At 50.4% G+C, this 25,081-nt stretch overlaps 1 protein-coding gene and 1 long non-coding RNA gene across 3 annotated transcripts in view; one reads left to right on the top strand and one right to left on the bottom strand.

Moving 5' to 3' along the window:
- Positions 1–7,910: 7,910 nt before the first annotated feature.
- Positions 7,911–15,335, bottom strand: LOC309848200. Its single transcript, XR_014302895.1, has 3 exons — positions 14,188–15,335; positions 10,360–14,051; positions 7,911–9,462 (listed from the first exon to the last, which is right to left on the bottom strand). It is a non-coding gene; the product is annotated as an uncharacterized lncRNA (long non-coding RNA).
- Positions 10,035–25,081, top strand: part of STX2 (syntaxin 2) — a 32,774-nt gene continuing 17,727 nt past the window's right edge. For both annotated transcript variants that reach the window (XM_082699442.1, XM_082699443.1), the window contains exons 1-3: positions 10,035–10,195; positions 18,980–19,054; positions 22,812–22,911. In XM_082699442.1, coding sequence (XP_082555568.1) covers positions 10,166–10,195; positions 18,980–19,054; positions 22,812–22,911 — 205 coding nt within the window. In that variant the 5' untranslated portion in view covers positions 10,035–10,165. The remainder of the gene's footprint in view (positions 10,196–18,979; positions 19,055–22,811; positions 22,912–25,081) is intronic.

The following is a 25,081-nucleotide window of genomic DNA, read 5'->3' as shown; positions in this document are numbered from 1 at the left end:
TCAACGCAGACTGAAAATGGGAAAATGTACCCTGGTTGGCACCGATAACACATTTCCCCAGTGAGACTGCCCAAGCTCTTCTATTCACCAGTGGCTTTGCAGGGTACCGGGGTACTTCCTTGTCTTCCCCACCCAGCATGGATTGCAAACCCATGCTTGCCCTGTGGTTTCAAACATGGCAATCACATGCTCAGAGAGGCAACAGAATTACAAAAAGGTTGCAGCAACAGTACAAGGAATTTCAGCTGTTGCCTCTAATTTCCTCAAACATCAGCACTCCTCATTTCATAGGTCCTCCTCTGCTTCCCTCAGTATCGATCTCACCGTATATATGATTTTAATATATATCTATAGGATTTTTGTCCTCTGGGATGTTTGAGAGTAAGCAGCAAGCGGGATGTCCCTCGGTATGTATTTCTTAAAACCATTCTGTTACGGAACCACGGCTCAGTTACCCAGATCAGGAAATGAACCCGGCTGCAGTCCGATGGTCTCACCTACAGACCAGAATGCCACGGGTCTCACCGCCGTCCTACAGCTGGTGCGGGATCTGTTCAGGAAGCCATGTTACCTTCAGCTGTTTGGTCGGTGTAGTCACACTCCTAGATCCAGAGCAGTAACTTCATCTTCCATGACCTTGACTCTGCAGGACCGAACTTCTGTGGATTTGTCGGATATTTCCTCTGGATGGGTTTTGGGTGACACAGTTTGGGTTGGGATACCTCAGAAATGGTGATGTCCTTCTCAGTGCATCTTTTTTTTAGGAGTATAAACTGACCTTCGTAGAAGAGTTCAGACCCTCCTTGGGCTGTCTAACACTGCAGCGGTTTGCCAGCTCACTTACATACATGACACCTGTGGCTGGCCAGGCCCCACGTGAGCTAAGTTGTGTCTCCTTTTCCACCCCATCTCCAGCTTCTTTCCCTGTAACTGTGTAGCCACATGAGCCTTTCTGAATCGTACCTCTGCCAAATTTGTCCCTGCCTAAGGGCCTTTGCAATTACTGGTCCCTTTGCCTAAAATGCTTTCCTCCACATTCTTGCCTGACTGCCTCCTTCTCACCCTTCAGACTGCAGCTCAAATGTCACCTCCTCAGGAAAGCCCACCCTGACTGCCCTCTCTACAATGGTGTCACTGTACCAGCCCATTTTCCATCTCAGCCCCCACTTGATTTTCTCCAAAATACTTACCACTAACTAAATATAGCTTGCTTAATAATTCGTATGTTTACCTTTCTGTTTTTCTTTCTCTCACTAGAATAAAGAAAGCACATTGCCTGGCATGAGTACCTGGCTTGTAATGGGTGCTCAGTAAATACATGTTGAATCATTGAGTGAATTACTCTTAACACCATCTGAATACAGTAACAGCACCATCATATGCTAATAAAATAACAGTGACTTACATACAGAAGCTTATTAGAATTTTAATATGCTATTTCTCGTCAAAAACTAATCATTAGGGCGCCTGGGTGGCTCAGTGGGTTAAAGCCTCTGCTTTCGGCTCAGGTCATGATCCCAGGGTCCTGGGATCGAGCCCCGCATCAGGCTCTCTGCTCAGCAGGGAGCCTGCTTCCCTCTCTCTCTCTGCCTGCCTCTCTGCCTACTTGTGATCTCTGTCAAATAAAAAAAAAAGAAAAACCACCTAATCATTAAGCAAGTAACAAACATTTAGCAAAAACACTGCCGATCTTTCCTATTTGTGCACTTTCCATCAACTTCCTTGACTTTGCAAACCAATAAGGAAGGAATTCTTCAAGATTCCATGATCTACTTCATTCATCAATCCAGCTGGATATCAATAATTTGTCAAATGAAATATTTCCTTTATTAGACACTCAGTTTTGTACACCAGGAGCACGCTGATGCGCAGATTACATGTTTCTCCTTAGCATTAGCGCAGAAATTATTTTCCCTGATTGCAAAATCAAGAGCTTTGTCATTTATTCATGCCAGAGACCCATCCCCTCCTCCACGCAATGATCAGGCAGTGAATGAACTCAGTCCCACCCTCCTGTGGTATTTGTCCTCTCCTGGGGTGGATCACCACGTGATTTGTATCTAAACTAGTTTCAGCACTTCAAAATGTGATGGCTTTTAAAGTGAGCCCACCAATTCCTTGAAAGTTCTCTCTTGAAAAAGGCTGAGCCTCCTTCTTGTGTGTGGGCGGGGCGGAGCGACTCACTTCCAGCAATGGGAGTGTGTCCGAAAGGACAGCCTGTGATTTTGGAGACTGAAGTCCCGGAGGTTCTGGTGACTTCCACCATGCTCTCTCTGGGCACTCACTGGGAGAGTCCGCGTACTGCAGGGACGAGCGCAGCCCCATGGACAGTGAGGAGGAGTTGAGAGGCCTGTAAGGAGCCCAGGGGGATTTGCTGGCTGAGAGGGAGCCTTCTAGAAAGTCATCTTGCGGCCCCCGTCCCGCCTCCCTGGCTGTGGTCTCCTGCACGCATCTTACCTGCAGTTTCCAGAGACCGAGTCACAGCCTCCCAGTGAAGCCAGTCCCGGATCCCGACTCCTGGAAAGCACGTGAGATTTATTGTTTGCTGCTGTTTCAAACACTAACTTTTGACGTGATCTGTCCTGCAGAGTGGTAAGGTCTACAGCACAAGGAACAAGGGTAGTTCATGTAAAAATCCAGGCGTCTGGTTTCTTTTGAGAATCAAGATGGGCAGTCACTGAGCCTGCTTTCTTGTGTGGCCACCAGCACCTGGATTCGCCCCTGCCTCCCAGGGACGGGCGAACACTGCTATTGGCCTCAGGCTCTGCCAGTCCCTACTGTGTCTCAGTCCCAAGGCCTGCCGTGGGCCCTTGTCACCTGGCACTGATCCTGCTCTACTCACTCACCCCCCTGAGCCCTGCAGGACCTGCACTCAAAGCCTCTGGTTTCGTGAGTCTGAGATGAAAAAATACACCACTCATTCATTCATTCAGCAAATACTTAGTGAACATCTACCATGTACCAGCCATTCCCTAAGGACTGGAGTAGTTAACAAAATAGACTCCAGAGGTCTTGGACTCCCGGAGCTTCCATCCTAGAAAGAAGAAACAGGGGAAAGACTTGGTAAGGAAGTAATACGTATATAACGTAGTGATGATTGCTAAGTGAGAAACAAAGCAGGTAAAGAAGATACGGAATATCAGAGGAAAGAGAGAGGGACCAACAGGCCTTCCTTAAGATAGTGACATGTGAGTAAAGGCCTGTAGAAGGTGAGGGAAGAAGTTACACAGATATTGGAGGAAAGATAATTCTGGGGACAGGGAATGGCAGTGCAAAGGCCCTGAGGTGGAAGGCTGCCTGGAGCTGTCAGGGACAGCACGGAGGCATGTGTCTGGAACGGAGGAGCAGCGGTGACATGGGATCCCCGCGCTGACCATGTTTCTGCGTGAACTCAGATCTCAGAACTCGAGCAAGGAGCCTCTTGTCTTAAGAGCAATGATTGCTTCTTTATTGGAGGAACCTTCCAAATAGGCCGTTGACAGTCCACGGTAGGACAGAATGCTCTCTGTGAAAGAAACTTTCATTCTGTGTCCCATGTCACTTTAGGGGAGTCTGGTCCAAGAAAGAGGCTAAAAAAGGCCTTAAAAAAAAACACAGACATGGGGCACCTGGGTGGCCCAGTCATTAAGTGTTTGCCTTCAGCTCCAATCATGATCCCAGCTTCCTGGGATCGAGCCCCGTATCGCGCTCTGCTCAGCGGGAAGCCTGCTTCTCTCTCTGCCTGGGGTTCCCCCTGCTTGTGTTCCCTCTCTCGCGGTGTCTCTCTGTCATAAATAAATAAAATCTTTGAAAAAAAAAAAACACACAGATATATAACAGAAGAAAACAGTTCTCAGAGGCTGACACAGGCCTGGGACCCTCCAGCCCACCATAGACCTACACATCTGCATCTCTATCTAGACATCAGCCATCTACACTCCACATGTTGTCATTTGCTTTCAGATGGTGAGACTGAGATCTAGCAGCTACATACCTGGTGGCCTAGTAGCTAGGCAGCATCTCTGTCCATATAGAGACAGTACCTGGTACCTATATCCGTAAGCTATATCAGTATTTATATATGGATACCTATACCTGCAACTTTTAGAGTATATACATGAAAAATTCCAGTATAGATTTGTCACAGTGTATCTTTAAATGAATACCTCTATTTAAAATTTCAGTATATATGTTTTTCAGGGTTTCAAAAATTGTGGCACTTTTTTTTTTATAGATTTTATTTATTTATTTGAGAGAGAGACAGTGAGACCGGTACCTGAAAGGAAAGGCAAAGGCTTTAACCCACTGAGCCACCCAGGCACCCCTGTGGCACATTTTAAATGCTGACTTTGAACTAACTGGCTCTTCTAAGACGTGCAAATCTCTGACACATAACAGTGCTATTTATAAGGTAATGACAGGGTATACTGGGTTCTGGGGCTCCCGTAACAAAAGACCAGAAACAAGATGCCTTGAAATCACAGAATCAGACTCTCTCACACTTCTGGAAGCCTGAAATCGAGGTGTGGGCTGGGCCACGCTCTCTTCGAAGGCTCTAGGGGCAAGTTTATTCCAGGCTTTTCTCTTAGCTTCTGATATTGGTGGCAATCCCTGGCCATCCTTGCCTTTTGATGCCATCAGCCTGCGGTCCCAGGGGCTATCACACAGCTTCCTACAGTCTTCCCTCTGTGGGTCTGTGTCTTATTCCTTCCTCCTCCTCCTCCTCCTTCTTCTTCTTCTTTTAAAGATTACTTATTTACTTATTAGAGAGAGAGAGAGAGAGCATGAGCAGGGAGGGGGGATGAAGCGGACTCTGGGATCCTGACCAGAGCTGCAGGCAGTCCCTTAATCAATTGAGCCACTCAGGCTCTTCCTCCTAATCTCTTCTGATGCCTTCCCCACCCCTCCCCCCATCAACAACACCCCTTCACTTGCTGATGTCTGTAAAGACCGGTTTCCAAATAAGTTCCCAGGTATGGGGGTGAGGACTTCAGAGTATTTTTCTGGGGGACAAAATTTAACCCTAACGCAGGGCTTATAAAAATTTTGTAGAATCACAGTCTGTTTCGGTAGAATGCTCAGACCTGGGGCACAAGCCTCGGTTGCATGATGTTTTCTTCGCTGGAGTCTTGACAGCGTGTCTTAGAGCTGCCCGGGTGTATCAGGTCACTCACACGGAGGCCGGGGAAGTGGCGTGGCGGCACTGGGTGTCTTCCCGAATTACTGTCTGATTCACATAATAAGTAACCTTCCAGCCTTGATAGATCAGTTGAGGTGTGTTTTAGTTTTTTTTTTTTTTTTAAAGATTTTATTTATTTATCTGACCGGCAGAGATCACAAGTAGGCAGAGACGCCACTTTCCTTCTTTTTTAAAATATTTTATGTATTTATTTGACAAAGATCACAAGTTGATGGAGAGGCAGACAGAGAGAGAGGGGGGAAGCAGGCTCCCCGCGGAGCAGAGAACCCGACACGGGGCTCCATCCCAGGACCCTGGGATCATGACCTGAGTGAAAGGCAGAGGCTTTAACCCACTGAGCCACCCAGGTACCCCATATGTTTTAGCTTTTTTTTGCCACTAAAACCATGTGGCAGTTACTATCTATCTATTCATCTATGCATCCTGGGGCTTTTATAGCAAGTTTAGATTTCTCAAGAGGAATCAGTAGGTCAGGGATACCTGGGTGGCTCAGTTGTTGAGCATCTACCTTTCATTCAGCTTATGATGCTGGAGTCCTGGCTCAGGTCATGCTCCCGGGGTCCTAGGATTGAGCCCCGCATCAGGCTCCTTTCTCATCTGGGAGCCTGCTTCTCCCTCACCCACTCCCCCTGCTTGTGTTTTCTCTCTCTGTCAAATAAATAAATAAAAATCTTTTTTTTAAAAAAGAGGAGTTAGTAGGTCAAATGGATGTGTACCTCTGTTTCTGCTTTCCCTAGGCATTGGGAAAATAGTGTCACACAGTAGTTTTTTTTTTTTTTTTTTTGGTTCGGTTTTCTTTAAAAGATTTTATTTTTCAGTCGTCTCTCCCTGCAAGGTGGGGCTTGAACTCACGCCCCCGAGATCAAGAGTTGTTGGCTCTTCCGACCCAGCCCGCCAGGCACCCGTCGCACTGCAGTTTTAATCAGCGTTTCCTGGTGTTTCAGCCCACAGGTCATAAGGGACTGGTCTGGTGATAGTAGCCCTTCTCTTGAAAGACATCAGTACCAAACAAAGTCATTAGTCATCAGCTAGAAGGCATTTCATCCTGTTTCCTTTCCATTCACAGAAAGGAATGCATCAAATAGTTCTCTGAAAAACAGGCCAAGTCTAAGTCACAACGGCACCCTCACGGCCTCCAGGGATATCTGCACTCCAGCCTCCTCACCTGGGACTCAGAGTCCCCAAAAGGGACCTTGCAGAGGTGACCAGCACCACAGACTCTGAGAGGGACACGAGGGGGATAACTGACTGTGGGCAAAACGTGGAAGGTGGGAGAGGCGTGAGTGCTACGTGGAAGGGGAAAGAGCCGCCCCCCCCCCATCAGGTGAGTGGTGACCCTAGGAGGCGGGAAAGGGGCTGAAACAGACCCTCTCCCAGAGCCCCCAGGAATGTCCAAATTGAGCCCAGAGAGACATCTGGCCCTGCAAAATTAAGATAATAAATGTGTGTGTGTGTGTGTGTGTTTAAGATTTTGTTTATTTGACAAACAGAGATCACAAGCAGACAGAGAGGCAGGCAGAGAGAGGGAGGAGCAGGTTCCCTGCCCAGCAGAGAGCCCGATGTGGGGCTTGATCCCAGAACCCTGAGATCATGACCCAAGCCAAAGGCAGAGGACCAACCCACTGAGCCACCCAGACACCCAAGGATAGCCTATTCTAAGTTTAGTGTAATGGTCAATTAAACAAGGCAACTGCATTTCCAAATACCTAAAAGCCTATCCTCGTTTCCAGTGCCATTGCATTTGTAGGATCAAGCGGAGACAGTGAATTCTTCAACGTATGACCAGAGCAAGCACTCTAGGGTCAACGGACAGTCCTTCTTCAGGAATCTGACTTGGAATGGTTTTTTTAAATTTCCCCTCGTAGGTCATTAAGTCCAATAAGGCACATTAATTTAGAATCACAGAATTTTAAAACAGGCAGGAACCTTGCTGGGTTCAAATCCAGACTCTTTGGCCTGAAGTTAGGTACCCTGTACTTTGCCATAACATGCCCACCACAGTAATGAAGATTATAATGGGTATGTGCACTAAGCAAATTTTGTGGCATAATTTTTTCATTCACTTAACAAATATTCATTTAACAACTCATATGCTGGGCCCCATTCTTGGTGTTGGAGATAATTAGGGGGTAGCAGACAAAAATCCCTGACCTCAGTGGAGTGGACATTCCAGAGGAAAGAGACTGTTAATAAACAGCAAACAAATACATATACACAAGATGTACCTCATTAGAGGGTTGTAGGTGTTATGGGGGGGGGGGGGAGAAAGGGTAAGGGGGTTTGGAGTGTGAGATGGGGGGGTGCAGTTTTTAACAGGGTCATTGAAAAGACGTCATTGGATCAAAGTCTTGAAGGAAGTGAGGGACCAAGCTCCACAGATACCTAGGGAGAGAGCATTCAGATGGGAACAGCCAGTGCAAAGGTCCTGAGGTAAATGGGACTGGCTGGGAGTGAGTGGAGGGAAAGGCACTGGAAAATGAGACTCTGGAGCTACTGCGCATGGTCAGATGGTGCAGGGCTTCCCAGGCCACTGGGAGGACTCTGGCTTTTACTCCAAGTGAGTCGATAATTTACATATAAAAATTATAAACTGTCCCATGAATCTGTTGTTACTGATGTACTGATGTACTGTAACCTTCTGAGTGTTGGCTTACATTTCAGTGTACTGAAAAATCAGACATGCTGCAAGCAACTGTTTTTTTTTATTTTTTTAAGATTTTTATTTATTTATTTGACAGACAGAGACCACAAGTAGACAGAGAGGCAGGCAGAGAGAGAGGAAGGGAAGCAGGTTTCCCGCTGAGGAGACAGCTCAACGCGGGGCTCGGGACCTCGGGACCACGACCTGAGCCCAAGACAGAGGCTTTAACCCACTGAGCCACCCAGGCGCCCCCAAGCAACTGTTTCTAAGGGAGGAGTGAGTCATGAAAACTAAAAGCAGTGGCTTAGAGGAAATTTCTAGGCTACAGAGAAGAAAGTTGGAGACTGTGTGTTAGGCTGTCCTTGAAAAGGGACATGTGAACAGCATAGATGCCCCATCCAACAGGGACTCAAGTTCTGATTTTAGTCAATGACTATTAGATTCCTACTGTTGCCATGACAAATTATAAAAATCTAGAGCTTCTTTAAACGACACGTATTTATTGGCTTGCAGTTCTAGGGGTCAGAGGTCTGGGCTGCATTCTCTGCTTTGGGGTTCAGAAGGCTGAGACCAAAGTGTCAGGGGGTCACCTGTCATTGGGAGGCACCAGGAAGAATCTGCCGCTAACCTCAAGCAGCGTGCTGACACAGCACAGGTCCCTGTAGTTCAAGACCGAAGTCCCCATTTGCTTGATGGCTGTCAGGGGGCAGCTGGCATCCCCCCTTAGCTCCTAGAAGTCTGTCTTCAGTCCTTGTATGTGAACCCAACATTTCAGAGCCAGCGATGGAGTAAAGACTCCATCCCACAGTGGGGGACTCTCTGTCGTCCTCTCTTCCCGCTGGAGAAAAGTCCTTCACTTGCAAGGGGTCAGGTGGTGAGACTAGGTCCACCCCCATAATCTGGTAACGTCCATAACCTGTCACCATGGCCACGCTGCCTATCTTTGTACATGACAGAGACAACGATGACAGAGTATGTACTATCCACACTTCATTCTTTCCCAGGTGGGGAAGAAAGCTCTGGTTGACAATTCAACATTATCACATGAGTTGCTGCCCATGTTATGTGTTTAGGAGTAACAGAGGGCGGGGAGGAGACAGCAGGCAGGGCCAGCACTGGCTGGAGAGAGCGGTTAGCCCCCGGAGCCTGAGAGAGTACTGCTGACTCCCCTGCAGGCCCAGGAGGCGGCCTTCCCGGAGGGGTGCAGAGACCACGGGGTTCTGGGAACCGCAGGGCATGAGACACCGAGCATGGGAAACCATACAAAGAGGATTTTAAGACTGATGCTGTGGATACCTTTTACTGTCCTTTGGGATGCCTTGATCAGGATTGACCGTGGGCCTGCCTGTTTCCGAGGCAGCGTGCACGCTGGCCGCTCGGGTGCCATACTGGGGATCCAGGGGCACTCGTGGTGGACACCCGCAGGTTTCCATGGAGGAGGTGCTTCCAGAAGAGTCTTTGTTAGGGTCATTCGGTGCCCCGGGCCTGTGCGCATCACTGCCCGACGGGGCCCTCCTCCAGCGCCGCGTCCATCCCCGGTGTGCATCCTGGAGGAGACAGCCCCTCCGGGGTGCGCGCGTCCAAAGCTGCACGCAGCCCTCTTCCACAGCCTCGCTGGAATGCTCGCCAAAATGTTCGCGATCTTTAAAAATAATGAGTGAAAGCACAGAAACAAAAAAGCAAATCAAGAGGGGACAAAAGGCACATCTGGGTGACCGAAGACGCGTCGGTGTACAACTCTGCCGGCCCCCAGGCCCCTGCCCCCAACAGACCCCCGCCCCGCCTCCCCGGGCCCCCTCTCCAGGCCCCCACCCCGCCAGCACCCAGACCCCCGCCCTGCCAGCTCCCAGGCCCCCCCGCCCCCGCCCCCGCCCGCTTCCTCACGCAGGTCCCGACCGCCCCTCAGGCCCGCCCCCTCCCCGCCAGGCCCCGGGTGTTCCCCACCATGCAGGCCCCGCCTTCCCCTGTGCCCCGCCCCCCCCAGGCTCCGTCCCTCGCGGCCCCCCTCCGTAAGCTCCCGGTTCCGCAGGCCCCGCCTTCCCTGCAGGCCCCGCCCTCGCGGCCCGGCCCCGCCCCTCGCGGCCCGGCCCCGCCCCTCCGGCCGCGGTCTCACCGCCAGGACTCCCGCAGCCTGCGTGGGCCGGGGCGCGGCGCGGCCGGGCATGCGCAGAGCGTGCAGGCGCGGTTGCCGTGGCAGCGCCGGCCCGTGGGGAGAGCGGTGGGAGGGCGCGGCGCGGAGCCGGCGACCCGCGGGCTGAGGCGGCGCGGCCCCTGGGAGTCCGCGGCGGCCGGAGGCGGCGCCGGGCAGGCCTGGGCGGCGGGGCGAGGCGCCCGGGCCCGTGGGGATGCGGGACCGGCTGCCGGACCTGAGGGCGGTGAGCGGCGGACGGGCGGCGGCTAGCGGTTCGCGCCGGGCGGGGCGGGGAGGCGCGGCGGCCTGCGGGGCGGGTGGGGGCGGGGGCGCGGGGAGGGCCGGACTGCGCGGGGGCCCCGGGGAGCGCGGGACTGGCGGGAGGCGGGCGGGGGTCGCTGTCCCCACCGTGTCCCGGACGCTGCCCAGCGAGAGGCGGGAGCGCTTGTCCCCTCGCGGACAGATGGGGAAACTGAGTCTGAGCGCGCCGTTTGCCGGGGGCGCGGGGCAGCGGCCGGGCCTCGAAGCCGCTTCCCTGAGCCGCTCGCTGCCGCCGAGGCTGACGGCGCTTCAGGGCATCCCGCGCAGCACTTGGGACGGCCGGAGCCCGCCGAGCTGTAGTCGGTGCCCGTCCGCGCCCCGCGGGTGGGTGTGAGCGCCGAGAGCGGGGCTTGTGCGGTGCCCGCGGGCTGAGACCCGGGGTCTCACGCGGGACCCCGCCCTGGGAGCAGGAAGGCACACGAGGCCACCTGCCTGCGGCGCCGGGCAGCCAGGACGCGGGGTGAGCGCAGGGGCGGGCACTGAGCCCGCGGCTCCCCAGGGCGGAGCCGGCCTTCCGAGAACCAGGACCGCGAACCGGGACCGGTGCCTGCCCTCTCTTAGCCGCCGGCGCTCCGGCTCGGGGCAGCGTGGCGCCCCCGGCCCGTGGCCCTTGGCTGACTGAGCCCGGGGAGCTCCCTCGGGGGCCGGGCGAGTTTTGAGGCGCGAGTTCAGGACGACCGCTCGACTGCTCTGGGACTGGGACGGCGGCGGTGGGACCAGACTGGGTGTTCGTAGAATGTGGGAGGCCAACAGTTAATTATGACCTTTTCTTCTTTAAAAATGCAAGTCCTCCAGGCCGAGTGGCTTACGTCTTGTATCCCACTGCAGGGGAGAGCCCCTGCCTTGCGCTGGGCCCCCTGCCCAGGACATCATTGCACGCAGGGATTGAACTTCTCTCCTTCGCTTCTAGAGTGCAGCTGGTTATAGGTCGTGCCTGGGAAAGATCAGGGGATAGTCCCTTGAATCGTCACCTGTGTTCTGTGCGTCCCATGAGGAAGCCTGGCTCGGGAAGGCAAAGGATGACTCTCCCTTGGGATCATAGAAGTTATGCTTTCTGTTGGTTCCTTTCTGTTGGAGCCTTTCTTCATCGTGGGGTTGTCCTTCCCGATGTGTTAAAGGCGGAATATTCTGATCTCTGCAGTTGAACATCCTGTTAAAAGTAGCAGATTACCACTATCTCACCGGGTAGAATGCCTTTTCTGTGCCATGAGGAGCTCAAATATTTGTTGAGTGAAGAAATGCTGAGTGCCTCTGAACAGGAGAATTGTAACAGTTTTAGCAAACAGAAGATCTCCAAATAGATGTAATACTGGGGAACAGTAAGAAAAATCTGTCAGTAGACTATATATAAACAGCTTTTCTTGGCTTGATGAACCAAAAAACAATTCGGGCAATTATTTACCCCTGTTGAAGCTTATGTATACACAGTTGTCTCTGCTGTAGGGTGTGGAACACACAGGACCCGTTTTGATCTAGAATTTGAGCTAGCAGTGGCCTTCTCTAGTCCAGTACCGTCCTGCTCTAGATCAAGACACTGAGTAACTGTAGAACAGATTGTTGGAAGTTTCTACTGGTGGAGTTGTCTAATCTTGGGAAAATTATTTTTAAAACTCTGAAAACCTTAATTTTCCTGTATATAAAATGGGGATAATAATATCTGTCTTGCTTACTAGTAGAAGGAGTTATGAAACATGAAATTATCTCCTGCATGTAACACTCTGGGAGTAGATGGGAGAAAATGCCATGTAATTATAAGTGCTATTAATATTTATTAGCTTTTTAATGGTTATTGGAAGTTATAAAAAGCAATTTTTATATATTAATTTAAAATTTAGTATAAAATATTAATTTAAAATCGACATATTTAAAGTTTAATAACTTTTAATATTTAAGAGCTCATCTGAAAATCATCAGATCTAAAAGTCATACTTATATTTTTCCTTAAGGAAATGTATCCTTTCCAAGTAGTTTTTTTTTTTTAAAGATTTTATTTATTTATTTGACAGAGAGAGATCACAAGGAGGCAGAGAGGCAGGCAGAGAGAGAGAGAGAGAGGAGGAAGCAGGCTCCCTGCTGAGCATAGAACCCCATGTGGGACTTGATCCCAGGACCCTGAGATCATGACCCAAGCCGAAGGCAGTGGCTTAACCCACTGAGCCACCCAGGCGCCCCTCCAAGTTCTTGAAAGAAGACTTGAATGTCCATACATGACCATGTTTCTAAACAGTTGGTGTTTTTTCCCTACCTAGGTGAATTTTAATTTGGTAGTTAACAATGCCTCATCAATGCTGTTCAAGCTGGTAAAATAGTTGTTTTGGGAAACCTCCAAAAAGTTTCCTTTATGAGCTGTTAGTGCTTTCCCTTGAGAAGATTATCACTGAAAACCCTTTGGAAAAGACTTAAATATTAGTGTGTTCAATACAGTTCATCCACTTCAGGTTTAGCTGCTTCTAACCAATGTTTCTCTTCTTGAGCAGCCAATCTCTTTGGGTGCAGAAAGTTTAAGTGACTTGTTCAGGATATCCTAGACTCCGACTCCAGAATGATGCGGTTTCTGATTTCTAGAAAGTAAAAGAACCATGTGTCCAAGAGACCCGTGAGTGCCGGGTCTCTGGGGGGGATGTGCGGGATGCAGAGAGGCGGGAGCACACAGGAGGGCACATGGCAGAGGCGGGAGGAATACCTGTTCTAGGAGGCAGGGACCCCACCTGTGTTACGATTGCCTTTTCAAAAAAGTGTGTGTACGCAAATGGACGTATCCTAGCGAAGAGTAGAGAAACTGTGATTTTAACTGTGGGTATTGTTTACAGGATAATAAACACAAACACATGGTCATTCTGTGTCTTCATTAGTAGACCTAAGGGAAATGACAAAATGAGTATTTTTAATCCCTGATTTAGAGTGCAAATATAGTTTATTAAAGGGCAGGAAAAACTGCGTAAATATTTTGAAAGTTATTTTTGACAGCTCCGCTTGCACGTTATAAAGATTCAGATTCCCATTTGTAAAATAAAACGTTTTTTCCTAAATACTTCGCTGACACTTAAAATGCTAAGAATTTTATAGTGTATTTATCATTTCCTGTATGTGTATGTTTATAGTTTAGAATTTTATGGCTCATTTAGTTCTGCTAACTTTTTGTATTTCGTTTGTTGAAACCGTTCCCTCAGTTGGAATCTATGGGTTCTCTGTTCTTAACTGTCATAAATATGTTCATTTGTAGGCATGATGTGTCTTTTTAAGACAACAAAACTTCGAGATTTACACGGGTTCATTCTTGTTTTTGACCTCAAGTCTCTTGTGAATTTAAGGAATAGAAAACCTAAGAGAACTAGCTCATGAAAGCCAGTTCATAAAAGGGTTTCCTCTTTGGTGCGCACTTCCCTGGGCCGCCTTGGTCCCAGCACTGTCTGCACTTGCCGAGGTGGCCTCCCTCTTCCCTACCTTTATGCGTGCTGCTCCCCATGTCCCCCTTCTCTGCCTGCCTGTCACATCCTCGTGGTCTCAGCGCATGCAGGCATCACCCCTGGGAAGTCTTCCTGTCCTGCTCTCATGTCCCCAGAGGTGGCTGTCCTCCTGTCTCTGAGCACTGACAGTCCTGTTTTCTTCCAGACTTTTCACCCTTTCCAGGGCCGACTGGTGTGGGCAGTTGTGCTGGGAACTGTCGGGTTGAACTGGTGTGTTTCCGTTTCAAGATCCCACGGTGAGGAAAATGGAGATGACAGAGGAATGTGTTGTCCTCAAGGCTCTTTGGGGTGCAAAGGACAGAAACCCATTAGCTGCAACAGAGAAGGGAGGAGATTGACTCAAAGTAGGAGGGTGGTGCCTGAGGACTGGAGGGCAGAACGTGCCACCTGATCTCCGGCTGGGGGGCCGGACCCGGGACCACGGGTAATGCCCCCGCCCAGGTCATACCTGCTTTGTCTCAGCCCTGTGTGCACCTCCGCCGCTTGTGTCCTCTGTCCTCCCCATCTGCCCCTCAGTCTCCTCTGCCTTCTGTTCGTTTGCTCAGCTGATCCCTCTGAATGGGAACCTGGTGCAGGAGCTGTGAGAAGGCAGATGGTGTCCTTGCTGCCAGGCCACTTGTGGGGGACAGGCAGGAGTGAGTAAATTCCTGCTCTGAGGGAAACAGAGCTGGGAGGACGGCTGTGGGTGGGCTCCCTGGGGCTGCATTGAGAAGGAGAAGCCCCGGGGGTGCGGCCAGCAGAAGGCACAGCAGGCCCCGAGGCTTCGAGGTGGGGACAAGTTGGTGTGCAGGACAGAGGGAGGGCTGGTTTGTCTGAGTCGAGGTGAGAGATAAGGAGAAACCTTTAAACGGATCATGGGGAGAAAAGAGTCAAATTGCAGAAACGTCTCTGCAGTAGGGTTCTGTTGATGTAAAGTCCAAGTACCTGTGAAAGGTCTGTGTAGTATTCAGAGTGGAGACAAGCGCTCAGGCAAATACACCAACGTGAACCTCGGTGACATTCTGCCGCAGGGCGTCAGCCCGGGTAACGTCAACGCAGCAGGAAGGCGCGTCTCATACAGACGCCAGTAGACGGCTTTCCCTGTGTTCAGTTACGGGCGTTCTTTGCTTTTACTTAAGTGATCGGAGTTAATGTTCTCTAGCATCAAAGGTACCACTGTTGTATGTGTTTCAAGAAAATGTAACTTACGTGCCCACAGTTACTATCTGTGCAAGGCCCTCGCGTCTCTGCACTGGAGAAAGGAGCCAGTGTTTTATCCAAGTCCGGATTCTGCTAACTTGGGATAGTTCAGCTTCTGTTGAAATCTAAACAGCATTCCAGTGGCAGATTATTCGTGTCTGTTGAGGAGCCCTTGAGCGTGGGCACTGCTCTGTGTCTGCTCCTGACAGTGGCCACTCACGGAGAATTTTGTTTTTTATACGCCGCTTTGAGGGAGGCCTCTTTTAAAATTTAACAGAAACGGAATGTTGATGTTTGAGTGTTTATCTTGCACTTTGACACTTTGGAAATCAAGCCCATCACACTGGAGAGTATTCCCACTGCTTTTAATAAGTGCTTTGCCATGAGTTGTTTCGTTATTCAGGGTAAAGCTGTGGCCAGGGCTGGGTCAGGGACTAGGGGAGGCCCTCCAGTGAGTAGCAGTGTTCTGTCTGCGGGGTCTCGCTTTCCCCTTTCCCTTCCTTAGGAATGGAGGACCTAAGGCAGCAATGGAGCCCATCTCCAACTACCTGATAGCTCTGTGAGTTCCCCTTAGAGATAAGAAGTAGAGGTAAAGGTTGTGAATCAAGGATAAAGAAAGGAAACGGTAGAGAAAACGCATTCCAAGTCCTCTGGCTCTTTCACGGTTGCAGGCAGAGAGAGCATCCCCTTGCCTATAGGGCCCGCCGGAGATCAAGGGTGCGGCGCGGGTCAGAGGGTGGCGGCAGCACTGGGCTTCCTCCATCTGGTTTGCTGGTGGGCGCTGTGCATGGGGTGCAGTCAGCGCCCAGCGTGGAAGTGTGGTGGTGATGTGACATGCTCCCCACAGCGGCGTGAGGTCGGGAACTGTGTCCCCGAGCACCGCAGTGGGCTGCTGTGTCTCCTGGAGTGGCAGCTGGAGTTTTCTGCAGCGTGGAGCCACTGCACGTTCTCTGTGGGATTCACCTGGGGTGACCTAGTGCCGTGGGGGTGGGGGGTGCGGGTGAAGCAGGACCGGTTGCAGGGAGGTGGTGATTGAACCATGTGGTGGATGCACCCAAGGCTCATTGTCGCATTCCTTCTCCTTGCGTGGCTTTGCAGCCTTCCCCAGCGTTCCCCAGCAGGCAAAACCAAAGCGCCCTGTGTGAGTCTGCAGTGACTTTCAGAGCGGAGAGATGGGAGCGGCCCTGTTAGAGTCGGGTTGGGCGGACGCCTTTCTCATCTCTCTGGCCCCGGGCCACAGTTGGAACCACCGCGCTCACTCCTAAGTCAAGTTCACGTCCGTTCACAGGAAGCCAGCTGCTTGCGTGATGCTGTTTCACTCTTGCTCCTGACTCGAGGGGGACGTGACATAACTGTTTCCTGCTGAGACCCCGCCTTGGAGAAGGGAAGACGGATAGCTACTGTAGGGCGGTACAGGGCCAAGTCAGGATGAGTGGGGTGCGGAGTACACTCCAGGAAGCCAGGGGCAAGGCTGCCGCCAGGAGTCTGGAGGAGGGCCTGTGGTAGCCGACAGAGGACCTCTGGGGAAGCTCCTTCCTCTGAGGCGTGGATGGAGAATTTTTAAGAGCGAGGGTATTTGGAGTCAAATCGACAAGGGCAGCCCCTCTGTCCTCGGCGCCTCAGCCTCTTCCTGGCAGAATGGGGGCAGCAGAGTGAATGGGACCATTGGCCAAGTGTTGGAGCTGGCGGTGAAGGACAGCTCTTTGTGGCCAGAGTCAGCGTGGGGAATTGATGGTGAGCTTTGTAAAGTGGGACAGATGGGGGCGGGGGCACATGCTGGCCCAGGACTGCTCAGCTCTGAGGACCTGAGCACAGCCCTTCACCGTGTGGTTTGTGTTCACGCGGCGATGTGGACCCGGGCCGTGGGTGGTGGTTGGCGAGGGTGCTTCCTGCAGCCCTGGGTGCACCAGCAGCAGCGCTCTGTCTCCGTGAGCCGGGCCCACCTGGTGGGGTTAGAAGTACCCGTGGCTCCCCTTGACGTCCGTTGTGGTGACATGCTTGCCGGTGCCCGGCTCAAGTGCGGCTTTGCTCACAGCCGAGACTAGAATGAACTGATGACACAGCCCTGTGACACAGAGACCCCTTCGGTCACACAGGGGGACAGAGGTGCTTACAACCTGTCTCTGAAGGAGATGGGGCCAGGAGAGCCCATGGTTCACAGACCAGGAGGCAGACCTCGGAGGTTCAGGTGCTGATGGGGAGCAGGCTGGAGCCCACATCTGGGGGATGCTGCTTTCCTGCTGTGTCCCTCGTCCCCACCAAGGTTCACAGGCAGAGGTCTGGGGTTAGGCCTTCTCTGTCTGCTTTCCTAGGGACACATTTCAACTCGTAACACTTGTCCTGCTAATGCAGACAAACCCAACATTGTCAGCAGCCCTCATCCAGGTGTCTTTCTCAACAGCTGTTGTCATGTGAGAGCAAGGTGGTGGTTCAGTGTGACTCAGGACACTAAGGGGAGTCAGGGCACAGGGAACAAATAGGGTCATCAGTGCGGCCACGCCTGTCTGAGAGGTGCCAGTGGGTCCCTCCAGCGAGAGAGTATGTGCAGGCTTGTGCCGGTGGGGCTTCTGCTTCCCCTTGCCCACTGCCCCCCTGGTCCTGTCGTGCTGGTCACGCCCCACTCCTCTGGTCCTCAGCACTGTGTCATCCTGCGATTAGGGCTTCCTCCCATTCTCCTCCTGCAAGCTGCTCCTCTGAGCGAGCTCTTCCTCTCTATCGTAGAGAAACCTCTCTTTTCCCTTTGCCTCTGCCAACAGATGTGGCTTATCTTCGCCCAGAAGAGGCCCCAGGCTGAGCGAGGTGACCTCCAGAGATGATCTCAGGGCGGTGGGAGAGTATTGGTGACTGTTAGGCCAAATCTCCTGGCTTTTGTGAGGGCTCCAGATGGTGCAGAGGGAAGGCCTCCTATGATTTCTTAAACATTTATGAACTTTTCAGATGTTTCTTAGCTAAATTCTAGTAGAATTTTGTCTGCAAGTTATTCCTAGGCTGTAGATCAGTAAAGCTGCAGCGCAGACTTGGAGTGGATAATGACTTCCACTATGCTAAGCTTCTGAGACTTCCCAAAACCCACGGCCTCCTCGGCTTCTGCAGGGCTCATCTGCTGTGTCCTCAGGCACATGGTTCAGAGCCGCTCCCCGCCAGGGACTTTCTGGCAGGTTTTCTTTCCTTGTCCTGCAGTCCCGCCAGCCCCACTAGGGGATGCTGCAGACATGACTTTGATGCCCGCGGTGAGCCACGGAGCAGTCCCCTGGGCTGGCGGTGCTCTGGGCATGTGTCGTGCACGGCTGCCTTCCCAGGGCTGGCTTCCGCTGTACAGGCTTCGCCTCCCTGAAAAGTGGCTCTTCACACAGAGTCCCGGGTCCAGCAGCAGCAGGAGACCGTGTCTGACATACTAGAGTGCTCAGAATGCTTCACCCTGACCTGCCGAGTCAGAGACCCAGCCTTCCCACGACTCTTCTGCACCTCAAGTTTGAGAACTGCCCTAGAATGTTCTCGGATGGGATTTAAACATTCAGAGCCTGGTTGCTGGTGTAGCATCCCCAGCTCTTTCCAGTGGTCAGGACAGTGCTTTCCTTCTTCCTAGTAAGCGTTTCCTTATTAGAGTGCCACTGAGTGTTTGTGGGCGCCCCTGGGAGTCACTCACGTAGGGAACAATGAGGACCGCCGGCTGCTACAGGTGCAAGTTCCTTGAAAACTGTGTGCTTTAGAAAAGTTAGCCTGTGCTGTCAGCATTTTTCATCTTTATAGAAAATATGCGGTATGAGGGGTTCGCTTCTTGAGGATAAAACCTGGGGTGTCATGTTGACTTCCATGGTGCACGAGCAGCTCCTCGTCGCCAAGTTCTGGGAAGCCCTGCCATTGCTTCCAGGAGGTGGCCGTGCTGCGCCCAGGGCTGTCCGCTGCCTCCGCCCTGCCCCACCAGCCAGTCCTCAGTCTGTCGCAGACAGCGCGGGCTTGTTAGACCTCGCGCTCCAGCCAGTCGCTTTTCTCTTTGACCTTGTGGGCCTACATGAACATCTCTAAAATCTGAATTTTCCTTTTTATATTTTCCATTTTAGTGTAGAAAAGATGACGATGGGGACACAAGTGTTGTTGTTGAAAAGGATCATTTCATGGATGATTTCTTCCACCAGGTAAGAGCCATTTGATGAAGCCCAGCTAGACTTTCTTCTTTAGACACAGTTAGTGTAACTGTGTGTGTGTGAAATTTGAAATAATACTAAATGTAACATTTGCAAAAGTTGTTTCTGTTGATGTAGGTTCCCTAGAATTTTTCATGCCCTGAACATACCTGGTTGTATTGAGCCATTCTTCCTGGTAAGAGGTTTGGGGAGGGGCTGCCAGGAGTGGTGGTTTGCAGCTGTGGAGCCCCAGGTCCCCTGTCCTCCCCAAGGAGGAGCTCTACACTCCCGCCTTGGGTGGCGCTTCTCTCAGTGTGGAGCTGGGGCCGGGAGATAGCTCCTCTAGCTAGGCTGCCTCTGGGAGACTTGCCACGCCCTGTGGAAAGTCTGTGTCTCACAGGTCCTCACCCCAGGACCGCTGGTGCTCTCCAGACTGAGGGCCCCCTCATCCTTAGAGAATGGCATGCCAGTCCTGGGGGCAGGGGTGCCCCTTGGCTGACACGCGCACAGGATGCTACTTCTCTTGTTTCTCCTGGAACAGCAGTGGGTCCCCGGATGATGACCGTATGTGTCCAAGAGCTCATAACTCAGAAATATTTCTGAGATCATTGAATGCATCTTCAGTTCCTCTTCTGAAAAGTGTAATGTGTGAACAGGCATATAACTGTGGGAACACTGCTGTCCGTCAGCTTGGCCTTTCTCCGAGGTGTCTGCCTGGCCCAGCAGCCTGGGACTATGTTCCCTGGGGCTGACCGGGACCCTTGTCTGCTCTCACGGGCTTGCTGCAGGACCTTTCCTCTCCCTCGTAGCTCCTCAAGGCTGGTTCTGGGCTTAAACCTAAGTCATATTTGACCAAATTTTCCATGATTTCACGTTTTTGAATTTGAGTCACAGAACAAATATTTTGACTTTGTTAAACATGAAGAAACATGTCCATTATCATTATTTAATGATAAAAACTGCCCTTTCATGGTTTGCTGTGGTTGTGTAAGCCTGGTCTAATAGTGTCATTGACTCTTGAATGCACGGACAGTCTGAACGGGCCTATAAATGTGCAGATTTGATTTAAAAAAAAGGTAATATATTGTGGTGCTTATGTGGCTCACTCAGTGAAGTGTCTGCCTTTGGCTCAGGTCCTGATCCCAGGGTCCTGGGATCGCGTCCCACATCGGGCTCTCTGCTCAGCGGGGAGCCTGCTTCTCCCTCTGCCTCTGCTGCTGCTCCTGCGCACACGCATGCTCTTATGCTCGCTCTCTCTCTGATAAATACGAATAAAGTCCTAAAAGTGTACTGTTTTAATACAAATATATGAAAAGTTAGCAGTTTTGAGAGTTTGCTGAATACTTGGGATTAGCGTAGCCATGGGGTTTCCGGTATTTATGATGTTAGCTCCTGATTGTACCTAGTGGGAAAAGCATGAAAGTCATTGTTTGATACAGGGACTCACTTCAAAGTGCGAAGCAGTTATGATATTGCATGTCCTGGTTTCCCTTTGGAAATGAGACCTTCTGTATTGTCTTGACTTTACCTACTCTGTGAAATTATTTTTTTTTAATATTTTACCCCCTTTATCTGTTTAATTCTTCCATGCCAATTCCTTGTGAAAATGTAGTTCTTAAAGACTCTCCTGGTGTTAATGAAATGTTGCTGTTATGTCTGACGGAAGACTCGTATATCGCAGACCTGGCTCTTGGTTTCTGGGAACGATGTGCTGACCCAGCTTGGCTGTGGCACCCCAGAAGTGTGAGAATGGTGTGTGGGCTCGGGGGCAGCAGAACCCAGTGCAAGTCAGACTCTCACTTGTTAAATAGTTGTTTCATTTCACAGTTAAGCTTTGTGGAGTGACTTCTTACACATATAGACAACGATATTGTTAATACAAACTTGTTTTTAGAGAGCGGCATTCAGATCTTAAACATCATACAGAACATTGTAAAAGATAGGATTTCGCACCTGGCTGGTATTTGGTGAAGGACTTGGGATGGTGCCCTACTGGGTGGCCAGTGAACATCCCCTTTGTGAAGGTGATTTGTTTTTCTTGTTTTTTTTTAAATTAATTTTTTTTTAAATTTTTATTTTTTATAAACATATATTTTTATCCCCAGGGGTACAGGTCTGTGAATCACCAGGTTTACACACTTCACAGCACTCACCAAAGCACATACCCTCCCCAATGTCCATAATCCCACCCCCTTCTCCCAACCTCCCTCCCTGTGAAGGTGATTTGTAAGGGACAGAAAGAGACCCCACGCCGTGTCCCTCCTGGCTGTCGGTGGGAGAGGGCACCACCATGACTGCGGTGCTGCCCCCTGGCACTGTGCAGGGAGCATCACAGCCTCCTTTCCTTTCTGGGCTACACTAGGGCCGCTGTTGGAGAGGCTGAGGGGGTGTCTACTGCAGAACTCTGTAGGGGGCCAAACGGTGTTTTTTCTCCTGATGACTGTAGTTTCCGGCAGAAATGGCACTTTGAGGGCCGCTGGTGGGGCTGCCTGCCTGTTGCACTGAACCCAGAGCATCGCCGCATGTGTTTACACCTTCATGATGAACTAGCAGACGTTTAAAAGAATCAGCTTTTATTTTATTAATTGTTTTCACGCACGAAGTCCGTAAAGTCCTACAGAAATTATGTGTGGCTGGAAATCACCTCCAGGCCCCGCAGTATGGCCGTTCACCCTTCTCGGGAGGCAGCGTTCTGTGTTACCCTCTCTTCCAACACTTGGATTTTCCAGATGTGCTTTGCATTGCAGCTGGGCCCTGGGGCCTCTGGGGAAGCCAAGACCCTTTCACGGAGTCCATGTGGTCAAGACCGTCTTTATAGCGATTCGAAGTCCTCCTTTCCTCTGATTCTTTCATGAGTGTGTGCGTGGACTTAGTCTCTCTCCGCTGCTGTCACAAATTAGCACAGCCCAGTGGCTTCCCTCACATGCATTCATCATCAGGCGGTCCCGGCCGGATCTGAAACGAGCCTTCTGGCGGGGCTGGCTTCTTCCGGAGGCTCTAGGGAAGAGGCTGCTCAAGTTGGCACACCTTCGTCTTCTAGATTTGACCCTCCGCCTCCTTTTTTTGAGGAGTCCTGTGGCTGCTTGGGGGCCACTCAGACAGTCCAGGATAATTTCCCATCTTAGATTCTCGGCCCCATCCGCAGAGTCCCCTGTAAGGGGACACTCACGGGACTGGGATGTGGGCTACTGCCACAACATGCAGTGGTTTTGTAATTACTGTTCTAAAACAAATCAGTAAACATTTAAGCTATTTTTCCGGTGTGCTACTAATTATGGATGCGTGGATCCATTGGGATAAATCTCGCTGGTGAGTACCTTACATTTTGAAATAAGCGTTGACTAGTTGAGATCATGAGAGGTGAAAACGTGACTATGAAGGCTTGGCCCTGTCGACCACAATTACCTCCCCACACGGAGGCGTGGCTGCCTCCTCCTCTGCTGCTCGGAGCGCTGGGCGCGTGGCCGTGTGCCTCCAGTGACTGGCACCTGTGCAGACGCTTGGCTGTTGATCGTTGAGGTTTTTCCCACCTGGTAGTTCTGTTAGTGAATGTTAGTTGATATCGCCTTAGTCATGGGAGTATGGATCTTAACACAGTAATTTTCTTTATCTTTAAAATAAATAATTATCAATGTGAGAATTGAAAAAGGCTGGTATTTCTTGATGTGATTGTTATCTTCCTTCCTTTTTCCTTCCCTTTCTAGGTAATAGGAAGGGGTAGCAAGTTGGAATTGGCCACAACAGTGACGGCTGTTTTTATCTGTCCTAGGTTGAGGAGATCAGGAACAGTACAGCTAAAATAGCTCAGTACGTTGAAGAAGTAAAGAAAAACCACAGCATCATACTTTCTGCACCAAACCCAGAAGGAAGTAAGTCACTGGCTTTAAAAACTGTGCCCCCCTCTCTCTCACTGCCTGTGAACCAGGCCTCAGCCCTGACTGCACGCGCGGTGGCGCAGGGAACTTGTCCGGATCCTGGAAGTTGGCAGGCTGCCCCTCCATTCGGACGCACTTTCTCTCCCTCTGCTCTTCTCCCTGCTCACGCTCACTCTCTCTAAGATAAAATAGATCTTTAAACAGAAGAAAGTTAATAAGAGACTGAGTTGGAAAGTAGCATTTGTTAGGGCAGGTTTACGGGTGATCTTAAGTGTTCAGGAAAGGCTTTTTTGTATGGAGTATGCTGTTCTGGATGTCTGTTAAGTAATGATTTTAAGTTAACCCGGAATGAGGACCTTGGTAATTATAAGGGAGTGTTTGCTTGATCTGGAGAGATAAATCCTGAAAACTTTAAAGGTACAATGGATGGGGCACCTGGGTGCTTCAGTTGGTTAAGCATCTGCTGTTGGCTCAGGTCATGATCCCGGGGTCCTGAGATCGAGCCCTGCATCAGACTGCCTGCTCAGCTGGGGGTCTGCTGCCCCCTCTACCTCTGCTGCTCCCCCTGCTTGTGTGCATGCTCTCTCTATCTGACAAATAAATAAGATCTTAAAAAAAATAAAGGTAAGATGGATTGGGATAAGCCAGAGATTGTGACTTGAAATCCATCCATCATTTTGGGGAAGAAGTGGTATTTTTACAATATTATATCTTTTAATCCATAAAAGGGTCTGTCCCTCTACAATTTTCATTTCTTTGATCTCGTTCAGTTGTGCTCACAGGGTGTGGTGTAGGGACCGCACACAGCCTACACTGTTTCTTACGAGGTGGCTAGTGTGAACAGTGTGACCATACCTGCCGCAGGTTGTGTTCGCTGTTTGTTTCTGCATCTAGAAGTACGGTGGGTTCTTAGACGTTGACCATTATCTCGCCTAATTACCTATTAATGCGGTTAATTTCTGTGTAGATTGTATTGGGTTGGCTCTGCGCCCAGTCATGTGATCTGCAAATAATGATGCTTTTCCCTTTCTTTGTGCGATTTTTAGTGGACTTACTTCTGTGACCTCTGATACGGGGTTAAGTATCCAATACGGGGTTAAGTGGAAGTGGTGGTCCCCTCTTGTTCTCAACCTCGGAGGAAAGCTCAAAGCAACTTTTTGTTAGAGAATTATTTGGTATATAGCCTTACGTTGACAAAATAAAGATATTACACAGAAAATGAATACGTTAATTTTTTTTTTTTTAAGATTTCATTTATTTATTTGACAGAGATCACAAGTAGAGAGGCAGGCAGAGAGAGAGAGAGATCACAAGTAGGCAGAGAGGTAGGCAGAGGGACAGGAAAGCAGGCTCCCGGCCAAGCAGAGAGCCCGATGTGGGGCTCGATCCCAGGACCCTGAGATCATGACCTGAGCCGAAGGCAGTGGCTTTAACCCACTGAGCCACCCAGGAACCCCAGCATGTTCTTAATTTTAAGATTTTGCATGTCTCGTAAAATAATTATTTTACCTCACTAGGTGCCTTACCTTATGGTTTAGAAGGCCGTTTCCCGAATGTCATCACTAGCCTGTGAAACAGGAGCTATGGCACCTCGTCATGCCAGATCCCCTCATGGGAAGTTGATGTCCTCAGTAATAAAGACCCTGACCAGTGTGGCATAAATAAGTCCTGTTTACCTTACTATTGTGTTCCACACACTTACTTTCCCACAGAACTTTTTATGTAACATCTATTAATATCTTGATTCTTGGGGAAAATTGAATTTGAATATTAGCATTTTTTTCCTTTTTCTTTTGGATAATTTACCTCCAAAGAACTTACGTGGATAACACTACCCTTTGAATGCAAGTAGAGCTCTTTTTTTTTTTTTTTAAGATTTTATTTATTTATTTGATAAGCAGAGATCACAAGTAGGCAGAGAGGCAGGTAGAGAGAGGGTGGGGGAAGCAGACTCTCCGCTGAGCAGAGAGCCTGATGCGGGGCTCAATCCTAGGACCCTGGGATCATGACCTGAGCCGAAGGCAGTGGCTTTAACCCACTGAGCCGCCCGGGCGCCCCACAGGCAGAACTCTTAATGCTTTCCAGTAGTCCCTACTGGGCTCTGAATAAAACTATCGCTCTGGTCTTTTGTCTGTTTCATGACAGAGTGTGAACCAAAATGTGG

This window comes from Mustela nivalis (assembly GCF_964662115.1).
Source record: "Mustela nivalis genome assembly, chromosome: 14".
NCBI classification, from domain to species: Eukaryota; Metazoa; Chordata; class Mammalia; order Carnivora; family Mustelidae; genus Mustela; species Mustela nivalis.
The sequence above is the reverse complement of the archived record's forward strand: the minus strand, read 5'-3'. Positions and strand labels throughout refer to the sequence as shown.